At 31.8% G+C, this 12,336-nt stretch overlaps 1 protein-coding gene across 2 annotated transcripts; it reads left to right on the top strand.

Annotated features, from left to right (window-relative positions):
* Nucleotides 1-56: 56 nt before the first annotated feature.
* On the top strand, nt 57-12,014 carry LOC135836271 (NPC intracellular cholesterol transporter 2-like). 2 transcript variants are annotated; one of them, XM_065350997.1, is made up of 7 exons: nt 57-739; nt 837-947; nt 2,809-2,987; nt 6,063-7,129; nt 10,449-10,556; nt 10,823-11,019; nt 11,546-12,014. In XM_065350997.1, exons 4-7 carry the CDS (start codon nt 7,042-7,044, stop codon nt 11,633-11,635), a joined length of 483 nt encoding a protein of 160 aa, XP_065207069.1. In that variant the 5' UTR covers nt 57-739; nt 837-947; nt 2,809-2,987; nt 6,063-7,041; the 3' UTR covers nt 11,636-12,014. The 2 variants fall into 2 exon arrangements, with proteins under 2 accessions (XP_065207069.1, XP_065207070.1); XM_065350998.1 differs by lacking the exons at nt 10,449-10,556; nt 10,823-11,019; nt 11,546-12,014 and having other exon boundaries at nt 6,063-6,608.
* The last annotated feature ends 322 nt before the right edge of the window (nt 12,015-12,336 follow it).

The raw sequence follows: 12,336 nt of genomic DNA, 5'->3' as shown, positions 1-12,336 counted from the left end.
ACATATTTAAATCTATAGCTGTATAAATGTTGGTAAAAAAATTCAACGTCGAGTAGGTAGTAGGTACCTAGAAGTTTTAGCCATTTTTATCCAAGTAGGTAGGTATGGGTTCGAGTTCGTTCGATTTTTCAAAATACACCATTCATCTCATTCCATCGAAACAGGCAAAAAAATTACACCGGAAATTGGGCGATGTATAGGAAAAAAACGTGATATGATCTTCTTTGTATAGCAGGATAATAATTATGAATTCTAATCATTCGCTGTCGTCACTAAATCTACCCGTTGACATCGTCCTAATCGTTATGTACTTTTTTGAAACATCACGTTTTTTTTTCAACACGGTCAACATATAAGTTTCAATGTTTCAATGGGCGAATCGCTATTTTGACAAAAATTCAGACACACTAGAATTACGTGTGCTTAAAAACCTACATTTAGATGTTTAAATGATACGCTTTAACACAAAAATCCACAATTTTAATAGGTATTTATATCGGCTAGTTAACTTGATGGATGAAAAAAATTACAATTCCGCTATCATTATACGAAGGTTAACACGCAGTTTATAAAAACTCCAAGTGTCTTCGGCTTTTTTTCTCCGGTGGTGGTTTATTTTTCAAAATTCGCGCAAATTTACAAGTCTCAAGTGTTAAAATGATGTCGTTAAACGTTCTGTGTGCGTTTTTGGTGTCGTTAAGTGTCGTTTGTGCTACCGAAGTAACTCAATGTAAAGCGAGTAAGTATAGGTGTTTTGATTTTGAGTGATTTTATAAAACTTTACTATACCTACTCGTACATTTTAATATAATAATAATACGTGTGATTAAACGTAGCTTCGAAAAGTAAACCAGCAATGACAGAAGGCGTTCTTGGAGAATGCGTAACTCCGCCATGTGCCTTCAAAAGAGGAGAAAAGACTTGGATCAATATGACATTCACGGCGGGTATGGCAATTTTTTAAAACTAAAATTCAATATGCTTAAATTACATAATTTGGAGCATGTTTCCAACATTCACTCTATGCCTTAGATAAATTTATTCAATTCGTTCGCTGGTATTCAGATGAAGGGGCGGGGAAGAGGGTTAAACTACTGTTATGGAAGTGAAAAACTAATTTTTTTACAAAGATAAGTAACACGATTTTGGAGAAATTTTCAGGGTAGATACCTATAAAATTTGCTTTAGGGGCACGTTTTTCTATTTTCAATTTTCGGAGGCGATAAATTTTGATTTTATCACTCGGTGTTCATTCTAAGCATTTTTCATAGCCAGCCTCAAAGCAAAAAATTAATCCATTTTTTTTACAAATTTTGGCACCTAGCTTAGCTAATTTGACATTTCGACTCGTGATAAATTTTTGTTGAAATGTGATATAAATAAATTAGTGCAATTATGAACTAACATTTTAAAAAAAAATTAAAATTGATATCTGACAGAGATAAAAACCAATTTTAAAAATCGATTGAAAATTTTAATTACATGTACCTACCTAGACATGTAGGTATTGAGTCGTTGCTGGCATCTTTTTCAAAAAAGAAGTGCTTTAATAGGTACGGCTTTATTCATTGTATTTGGAATTGAAAGTTCTAAAACATATCTTTCGTACTATTCAATGGCCATTCCAGATAATCCTTCTGAAATCCAAAAATTCATAACCAATTCAATTTTTGGTTCAGTACGAAGTTATTTATTCCATAATGTAGATACCTACTTGATCTTTTAATTTTTTTTTTTTTTCATTTAAAAAACTCTCATTTTTGAATTCGTGATGTGAATATTTTATAGGGTTCCAAAATGCTCAAAAATAATTTTAATTTTTATGAAACATCATGAAGGTCTCGTTGACATGATCTGAAAATTTGATAGAAATCATATTTCCAAATTCTGGAACATTTCCTCGAATTTTTTTGAAAAATTCCAAACTTTTTTTTCTAAAGATATTTGGTGATAGTTTTTTTCAAAAGTTTCAATCAGTAAAATGACATTGAGGAATACAGTTTATGCGGTATTTTTTAAATATTGATTTTTACTTGTACTCCGAAAAGAAAATGATTGAATCTCATCAAGTTTGAAAATTATCTGATGCCATCTCGAATTGTATTTTAACCTCCTTTACAATTTACTTCATTCATATAATTTTTTTTTCAAATCTTTGACATTTCAACGTAAAATTCATAAAATTTTCGTGCTCTTTTTATATCTATTTGTTCATCGATCGTTCGTTAAATTTTTAATTTTCAATCATTTTTTTGATTATTGACTCCATTAATCCATGATTTTTTGGAAAAAAAAGAATCAAAACATACCTATTTCAACAGAATTTCACGACTAATCGTGGAAAAAAAGAATTTCTGTTTCAATAAAATATAAAATAATTTGAACTTTAAAAGGAATTGTTGTTCATTAAATAGTGAACGCAAATTTTGTCCAACGAGGAAGCACATTTAAAAATGGCAAATTATCAGTGAAGTTTGGATTATAAAAACAGAAAAAAAATGAATGTAGGTAGGTATTGATATTTTAAGAAAAGTTTCACTAATATCGTTTCTTTTACATAAGTATACGTATTTGAAAAATATACTTCCAATCTAGAAAAAGGAATTCGCGTTTTCAAATAAATTCCTTTTTGATAGGTACCTATACTATATACTCGTATCTTTTTACTTGACTAAACTGCACCTTATTTAAAATAATCATTCCATTCCATGTGTAGACCTGACTACTCCCATCAATTATTTTTTGAAATACTGAAGTACAAAATTGAAATATAATTCATTTTTAAATGTTGTACAATAATTCTTACAGAAGGAAATCATGCCAAACTGTCAAACAACATTTTTGCAACAATGATGGGAGTCAGGCACGGATACCCGGGTTTAAATGGAATAAACGCTTGTACTTTCATTACACCAGCGTGTCCTCTGAAAAATGGAGAAAAATACAAATTTGCTATTGAATTAGATGTAAAGAAAAATTTTCCAAAGGTAAGTGATAAATTTTAGGATTCATTACCTGTTACCTGTTCATTGGTCACCATGCCATGTACAGCTACAAGGCTAGAGGCATGGGTTAATTTATACTGTTATGTACATTAATGAAAGGAGGCTGGATTTTTGGAGAAAGGAGAGTAAGACTGAAGGGTTTTGAGCTATGTATTTCAGGTAGAGTTTTAGGAAGCTTTAGTGACTTTCCTAAATTGGCTCGTATGATCTTGACAGGCGAGTAAGATGTGGGAAATAGTGAGTTGGACTTGACATGTAGAGCATATATTGGAGGGGATTCTTTTTTGAAGAGATGAGAGTGGGTGAGGAGGATATGGTCTGTACATACATGGCATAAGGATAAGGCAACGGCCTGCTTCCTGGGCAAAACTTGAATGTTGGTGGTGTGACTTTGGCTGGGACTTGACTGCAAACATATGTAGGTATGGCTTCCATCACATCAGACACAGGGATGGGTATTTCTCATACAGGTGAAATCTTTAGTGACTACTTTGCTGCTTAAGTCTGCTGTTTCATTTCCCAAAATTCCTGAGTGGGCTGGAATCCAGGCTATGGTATCCATTCCATTTAACGTATGAGAGAGATGAGATTTCTGAGGTACCTCATTGGATGTTGCTTAGATTTAGATCTTATAGTTGAGAGATGGAATTTAGTGAATCTGTGAAGATCACAACTTTGTTGAGTCTGCTCTTAATTGCCATATTTAAAGATGTAAGTATAGCATACAGTTCACATGAAAGAATACTGAACAAGCACAGAAGCAGGCCTGGACCCACCCACCGAGTTACTGAGAAAATCTCGGTGGGCCGTGACATATTTGGGCTGATGAGGTAAAAACTGGGCCGCTTAAAAAATTTCTGAATGAATTTTTATGCTCAGTGTCCCTCACTTTAACAAATGGGAGAAAAAAATTTGACTGATTAATTGAGGAGCCCAAAATCAGGGCCGCTAAAATGGGATATCTCAGTGGGCCATGTGCTCTTGTGTCCGGTCATGCACGGAAGCAGAAATAGCAAAACCTTGCTATAACAAATGACCTTATACTGAGTGATGTTATTGATGACTTGAGTATTGAGATTGAGTGTGTTCATAAGTAATGATGTGTGTCAAATGAGAGAATATTTTTCTTAGTTCTTGCAGGATTTTCTGGATAGAAAGGGGTAGAGCTGTGGGACTGAAACAATCCCAAAACTGGAACAGATTAAATCCTGATTTAAATCCAATCCCAAAACCGTTATTTTTCTTGATCCCAAACCCGAAAAAATCCCGGAACCGATATAATTTTGAACCCGAAACAATCCCAAAACTGAAACGATTTTGTTTCGGTTTCGGGATTTCAATTTTTGCTTTTTTTCCGCGATTTTCTTTTGATAAATGGTCATTTTACTTTACATCATTTATCATCAATCATTCAGATTATAATAAAAATTATCAACTACTCAACGAATTAAGCAAAATCTGCTTAAACTAAAGGATTTTTCACATCAAAACTTCCCATATTTTAGACTCTTTCAGAGTACATTAGTCAATTTGGGCTTGAAATTGGTTGAAATGAAAATCCCAAAACCTACTCAACCCAGAACTGAAACAATTTTTTCAATCCCAAAAACAAATCTCGAAACGGCCGAAACCGAAATAAAAATTTAGAAGAGCAAATCCCAAAACAAATCCGATCCTAAAATGAAAAAATTTCAAACCCAAAACCGAAATCTAATCCCGAAATCATTTCGGTCCCACAGCTCTGGAAAGGGGGAAGAGGATATAGCGTGAATGGAGTTTAGAATCGGAAGAGGCTTTATGGAGATATGAGTCATACGCACATGGGAGATTGGAATCAATTTTTGAGTCTATATGGTGAGAAGGAGGCAGTCAATAGTTTTAAAGTGAATGAAAAATTTAGAAAGGATGAGTTTTGATCGTATAGAGGGGGGGGGGGGTTCAGATGCTTCCGGATATAATAAGTGTACAGAGTGGTGGTACAAACTTCAGATTTGGATACAACCGGGTACGACTAAGAAAAAAGTTAGTGTGAAAGTGTGGCCTATCTTCAAAGTTGAAGGGGCAAAATTATGTTTTCGAAATCTAAGAGCCAAAATCCAATTTTGACCATGGGGGTGGGTAGTACTTTGAAAAATGAACAAAATTACCTATTATGACTTTTTGCCTAACTTGCAAATTGAAGGGGCTACAAACGATTTTTAATTTCAAAAAATCGTGACGAAAAAAATGAATGCAGAAATGAATACTACGTCAAAAGATATACAAATTTTGTTATTATCATTTTTTTTCTTACTCTAAAATTTAAGAAGTTTTTGAAGGTCAAAAATTGTAGATTTGATGAAATTTTTAGCAATATGAAAATTTTTGAACTTCAAAAACTTCTTAAATTTTAGAGTAAGAAAAAAAATGATTATAACATAATTTTTTCATTTTTTGACGTAGTATTCATTTCTGCATTCATTTTTTTCGTCGCGATTTCTTGAAATTAAAAATTGTTTGTAGCCCCTTCAATTTGCAAGTTAGGCAAATAGTCATAATAGGTAATTTTGTTCATTTTTCAAAGTACTACCCGCCCCCATGGTCAAAATTGGATTTTGGCTCTTAGATTTTGAAAACATAATTTTGCCCCTTCAATTTTGAAGATAGGCCACACTTCCACATTACTTAACTTTTTTCTTAGTCGTACCCGGTTGTATCCAAATCTGAAGTTTGTACCACCACTTATCGGACACTCTGTATAGGAGTAGTTCTGAGGACTCCAGTTGCCAGTCAAAGAGCTGTGTTGTGAATAGTGTTCAGTGCTTTGAGTAGGTATTAAGTATAACTTGAAAACTGGTCGTTTTGCTTGCCTTTTTTTTCCAAATAAGGCATAACAAAAATGTTACGTTTGGAGGACGAGAAGAGTTGTTTATTCAAACCCAACATTATTGTCTGTGCCAAACATTCCTCTGCTTTTCAAATAACATTACGCGAAACGATCATTTGATTAAAAGTATAGACCTCTGCAGTTGCACGTTTTCATGAATATTTTATCGATTACGATTTTATGTGTTTTAGGTATCGGTACCTCTTCATTTTGCCATCAAAGATGACGATATTGGTGGTGATATTGCTTGTTTCGAATGCACTATCAAGATAGTATAAATTCACAAAATATCGTCGATTGATTTTTTTTATAATTGAATACCTATTATGTATAATAATAAAACCGTATCGCGAAGAATGTTTACAATTTCAGTTCAGTAGGCCTAATTAAAATTAGGCGCTCCGGAAGTGGTACCTACGTAAAGAACAAAACAAGTTCGATAGGTACCTAACGACGATTTGAACAGCAAAAAAAAAAAACAACAACGCGATAGGTACGAAGAAAAATTTGCTCGAAAATTCCCGAGTGAATAACTTTCTCGATATTTACGTTAAAATATTCAAGTATGTACGAGTTAACTTGATCATACACACGTATGTATGCACTAATTGTTACCTCATTGCATTTAAAAACAAATTATATACCTTGTACCTATGTTTATAAAAAGAAAAATCTATAATTTATACAAAAAAAAAAAAAAAAATGATAATACTTAATAAATAATCACGTGTATCGATTACTTTGTTAACTACATAAAAATTCTCATGAAAATGCCGGCTTTTTTGCACCTTAGGTATACCTATTCTAGGATAATTTTACGCATTTTCATGACAATCAACCGGTTCTCGTCGTGAACCGAATCATATTTCCCGAGCAAATTTGTATGTGTTCTGTATAGGACTGTCAAGGAAAACCAGACTCGTTGAACGAATGAAATGCCACATATTGTTTGAAAGTTTTTAATGAAGGTTGTAATAAAAATACAGGCAGTTTTTACTTAATTAATTTATCTGCTCATTGTACCTAAAGTACCGACATAGGTACGTAAATCTTAAGAGTATACTCATTCTATTTCGGGATTACCCGTTTAAGTAAAATGAATAAACGTTTCGCACTCGAACGTCGGCCGCTGAGAGATTTCGAATTTTGAAATTCGGGTATTTTATAAAAATGGTGTTCGTTTTTGCGCTTATTCTTACGATTGTTATTTTTTCACCGGATTTTTCATCGGCTACCAGAGTTCAAAGGTGTAATTCAAGTAATTTTATTGCGCATATATGTACCTATTAATTTTTTGTGTTGATCGAGCAGCCTGCTTTGATTAAGTATTTTAAATATGTTTTGAATAACACGACTCATTCAAAGTGCAGCCGAATGCCAACATTAACAATTATTTTATTGACTAGATATTGATGAAATTATAATAAGTAATGATCAGTTTACAAGAGTATATCAAGTTACCTTTGATCAGAAAATGAATGGAAACATCTGCACTGAAAACCTGTGGATAATATTAGTAGGTAGACTATGCCAAAATGGCGACATTTTGATGTTATAGGTAATATCTATACCTATATCAACTAAAATCAAAGGAGCAGACTACAGCTAGAGAATGCTTAGCAAAATTTTCAAAAATCACTTTGTGGAGGAAATTTTTTGGCTTTTAAAGTTTTAAAAATGTTTGGAATCGTTACGTAATTTTTCCCTCAATTTTTTGCGCCCCTAAATGTATTGGAATTGCTCGAATGTAACTGTTCCGGTCATTGACCTTTTCAAACTGAAATTGAAAGACTTCATTTTTTTCAAGTTGGTGCCACAATTGGGTATCTATATAGGTACTTTGCAATTTCAAAATTCCTTGTACAAATCACAATTTGCCAAAACAACCCCCTCCCCAAGCAGCCTCAATCCGTCTCCGTTTTATTATGATTATAATAATAGGTACGTTTCAACTTCAATTTTCCAAATTTTGCTCAAAATAACTCAAAAGCAAAATCTAAGCCTTTTTAAAGACAACTTTTGTCTTGGACCAGCGTTCTCCAGAGGATCTAGCCTTTTAAAAAAAAATTAAAAACTTCATTTTTGAACAGAAAATAAAATTTTGATTTTTTAACCGAAAATTAAAACTAAACTTTATTTTGTTTTTGAAAAGAGTGCAATAGGTAGGTAAGCAATTTAATTTTTAGAGAGAAAATGTAAATTTCAAAAAGAGAATGCAACCTTCATTTTTGAAGGAAAAACTTCATTTTTAAACAGAAAATAGATTTAAAACTTTGAAAATACCTATAAAGTATTGAGTTGATCACAATATTTTATTTGACTTTTAGAAACTTGAAAAAAAATTGATAAATTCTTGACATCAAGTCAGACTTTTAAAGACTGAACTGAAAGAAAGGAACAATTTCTGTCAATTTTGATGTAATCAGAGTCTTACAAAATTTGGGGGAAAGTTTTTTTAGTTTGAATCTGATTTCGAAATATTCTCTCTGACTTTTTAAAAACTTTGGAAACAATTTCTATGCATCTTTTAGATATCAAGTGTGTCTTCTAACAACTTGGGGAAAAAATTAATGAATGAACAGAAATTATGTCAAAAATTCAAAAATATAGCATTCTACATTGAGCCAAACTTTTCTATTTATATCGCACCTTGAGAGCAATAAGGTTTCATCTCAAAAAAAAAATCGATTTTGACATTTTTGGGGTTTGTATGCCCCCCCCCCTCTCAACCAAAAATAACACTTTGAGTTGGGCGCATTATCTAGATCTTGTAAAAAACGCAAATGGCCTAACTCAAAATCCCAACAACATTTGCAAGTTGTTAGGAGTTATAAAGGTACATCTCAAAAAACTCCCCTTTTTTTGAGCAAATTTTGTACATAAGCTACAAAGTGTTAAAAAACAGTTTTGATTGTTTTGAATGTTTGTCAGATTATAGAAATAGTCACAAGAAGTGTATTTTTTTATTGGTTTGTATCTAACGGAAAAAAATGTTTAAATTGATAACTTTTCAGAGAAATGAATTTGCACACATAATGAAATTTAGTTTTTTGAGAAAAACTCAAAAACCAAGCACTCTAGAAAAAAACAAACGACATGAGGTCGATTGGAAATTTAATTTTCTACAACTTTGTTGTTAAGAAATTTTTTTTGGACGCTTCCTTTCGCCTCTAGATCAATTTTAATGAAAGGTTATAACTCAAAATGTTTTCCAAACATTGAAATATTTCCTCTTCAAGATTTTATTTTTTAAAGTTTTCTTATGCTAAATGAAGGTATATGATACCCGATCTTTAAAATGAGGTGCTATTCATTCTTCACAACTAATTATAAGTTGATGAAAATAATGAATCAAGTTTTAAAAAAAAATAAAATCACTCTCCTGTAAAGTTTCACTTTTTTGAGATGTAACCTTATTACTCCCAAGATGCGACATGTAGTTGAAATTCTTGAGCAAAAAACATACCTATATAATAGTACTTATACGGTAATTTAGAACTTTCCTTGAAAAGAGACTAATTATTAACGCCTGAAGAAAATCCGAAAACGTCATTTTGAAAGGAAGATGGAAACTCCATGGAAAAAAAGCTATTAAACGTTGCCATTAAAAAAAATTTCGTTGTGAAAAACTTTTTTCGAAAAAAAACTTCCCAGCAAGAGAAAAAACCTTTCTCCAAAAATTGTTTTTGCTTTTACAATCGGCCAACTTCGATTGAGCTGAAATTTGGCTCACTAAAAAAGCATGTCACCTGGATCAGAAAACCAAATTTTGAGCTGTTCAAGTTTCGATTTTTCGGCAAAATTTTGAAAAAGTTAGAAATATTTTAGGTACTTATTGGTAGGTAGGTATCGTAATTTTTACCAAAAAAAAGTAAATACTTAGGCTACAGAGATAAAAATCTAAAAAATTGGTTTGCATGCTAATAAAGTCAACCTCCTGAATCGGTGGCCATCGTCTTCGAGCCGTTCAAGAGCCTCCAGCAAAAATTGACTCTTTTCCAGCAATTTCAAATCATTTCAGAAGGCCAATTGAAATCATCTTCGGCAACAGAAAATTGAATCTTGTCATAAGTTTGGCATCGGTGGCAGTCTATTTGGAGTTTTGACTTTGAGAGGTTAAAAAATTGAGCAATTTGTTGTAAAAATTGAGGATTTTTTAAAAATTTGAGTTTTTCATCTTGCAAAAAGAATACTTCTTTCAATCTCACCACCTGTTAAAATGAGTTGAAAGTAACGCTAAATATTTTCAAAAATGTCAACTTTGTCTTCTTGACATTTTGATTAGTAAAAAATCATTTTTCAAATAAACTTTTCAAGCTGTAAATGTGCTAATAAGATCATTGCAAAAAATCGTTTTTATGTTGAATCAGGTTAAGCAACAAAAATTTCAAATGAAATTCTATATTACACGCAGGTTTTCCCCCCAAAAAACGTGTATTCACTTCAATCGCGTTATTTTACCTCGTCATCATCTTTATTATAGCAGATCTAATTAGACTCACTCGCTACATATTTCCATTATTACGATACGATTGTTTCACTGCGTTTTACTCAAATATTTCCCATTTTTTTTTCAGACGAAAAAGATACAATTGATAATCAAGTTTTCATCAGTGGATGCGATGAGCCACCCTGCAAATTACAAAAAAACAGCACTACCAACGTTGAAATTATTTTTGAACCAGGTTATTATTTTGCGAAGTACATTACATAATCACTTAGACACGAAATTAAGTTTGTCTTCGCAGACATCTATTTTATTTTTAATTTCGCTATAACAATTCACCGTGAGTGTGCGACGAACAAAGAATAGGTCGATGGACGATGACATTATGTACCAATATTTTCTATTAAAAAACAAACAAAAATGTCTAGCAATTCATAGACACCTACATACTCGTATTAAAAATTCTTACATTTAATTTAACCATCAATTTGTTTCTGCTTGAAGGATACGACGTGAGCCGTTTAACAACCAGCGTGTACGCCTGGGTCCTATCGATACCATTTCCATACCTTGGAATTGATGGAACCAGTGCTTGCAGTAATCTCTCTCTGCGAAATGGCACTCCAACAAATTGTCCGATCCGAAAAGGAGTTCAATACGTGTACAAAAATGCGGTTGAAATAAAAGCCATTTATCCGAAGGTAGCTACCTATTACCTAATTAAAATTCTACGTTGCAGTTTACCTATTAGTACACGTGTAGGCAACTTTATCATCTTAAAAGAGGCTATAAACACATAGTATTAAAAACGTTACAAGGTATTTTCCACACACATTGTACAAAAATACAAATTAATTCTATAGTTCCATCGTATATTTCAAATCACTTAGGTACACGATTTAATACAAAATAAAGTCAATGTTTACCTTCAATTACATATACAGCGGTATAAAAGAAGTGGGAAATAAAAAATAAAAACAAAAAAAACTAACATAATTCACGGACAGGATGTACTTAGCGTAACAACAAGTACACATTATTTCGTGTGTGCTAATGGAATTGCTAATTTGTACATGATTTTTTTTTTTTTTTTGCGTCTCGGTAGTACAAATTACAAATTATTAACTTATTACTGAATGATAATAAAGAACCATAAACATAAGGACAATGAATTTTCACCAAATAGATATATGCAGGTATTTATTTTTCATTTTTTATTTTTTACAGGTAAAAGTGATTTTACATTGGGCCCTAGTTGATCCGAGAAACAACGCTAATGTATTTTGCTTTGAAGTTCCTGTAAAAATAATTAATTAAATATTATTTTAAAGTCGTATTTATTCATCTTTCCAATTACGTTCGTGATGGAAATTTCAAGTCTTCAAGTTTAAGTAAAAATGTTATTTATTACACCCATTGTCCTTAACATTGACGTATATGTACATACAGCAACAGTTTCTTTGTCAACGCAAAAGAAAAATTAGGTACCTATACCTATACCGAATGTTGTAGTGACATGGTTTTTACATACTTATACCTATATTAAAATAAATAAAAATAACTGACTTGATGTTGGATTCAAGGACAATTTATTTGGAAAGAAATTTATCATATAAGTAAACTTTTGTATTGTTATTTTTTATTGCCTATCATTTTTCGCACTTTTTTATGCTTAAAAATAAACATATTTGCGCTATTTGTATTTAATAATCTGTTCGACTACACCAACGAATTTTTTTTGCGTTCTGAAATACGAGGACTTGGTTAAAAAATTATATCATCTAAGTATACAACTCTGATGATATAATGTTCTAAACCAGAGCACTAGAATCCTACATTCAAATGCGTTTTTTATATTTTGCATTTTGCGTTATTAGTTGATAAATAGACCAGCTTCTAAAATCAGCTAAAAAATTGAATAAATAATTGCGCATGCGTGTCAAATATTTTCAATTTATTGGTAACAAGTACCACATGCTCGAATAAATGAAGGTTAAATAAGAGAAAAATTAAATACT

This window comes from Planococcus citri, chromosome 2, assembly GCF_950023065.1.
Source record: "Planococcus citri chromosome 2, ihPlaCitr1.1, whole genome shotgun sequence".
NCBI lineage: Eukaryota > Metazoa > Arthropoda > Insecta > Hemiptera > Pseudococcidae > Planococcus > Planococcus citri.
The sequence above is the reverse complement of the archived record's forward strand: the minus strand, read 5'-3'. Positions and strand labels throughout refer to the sequence as shown.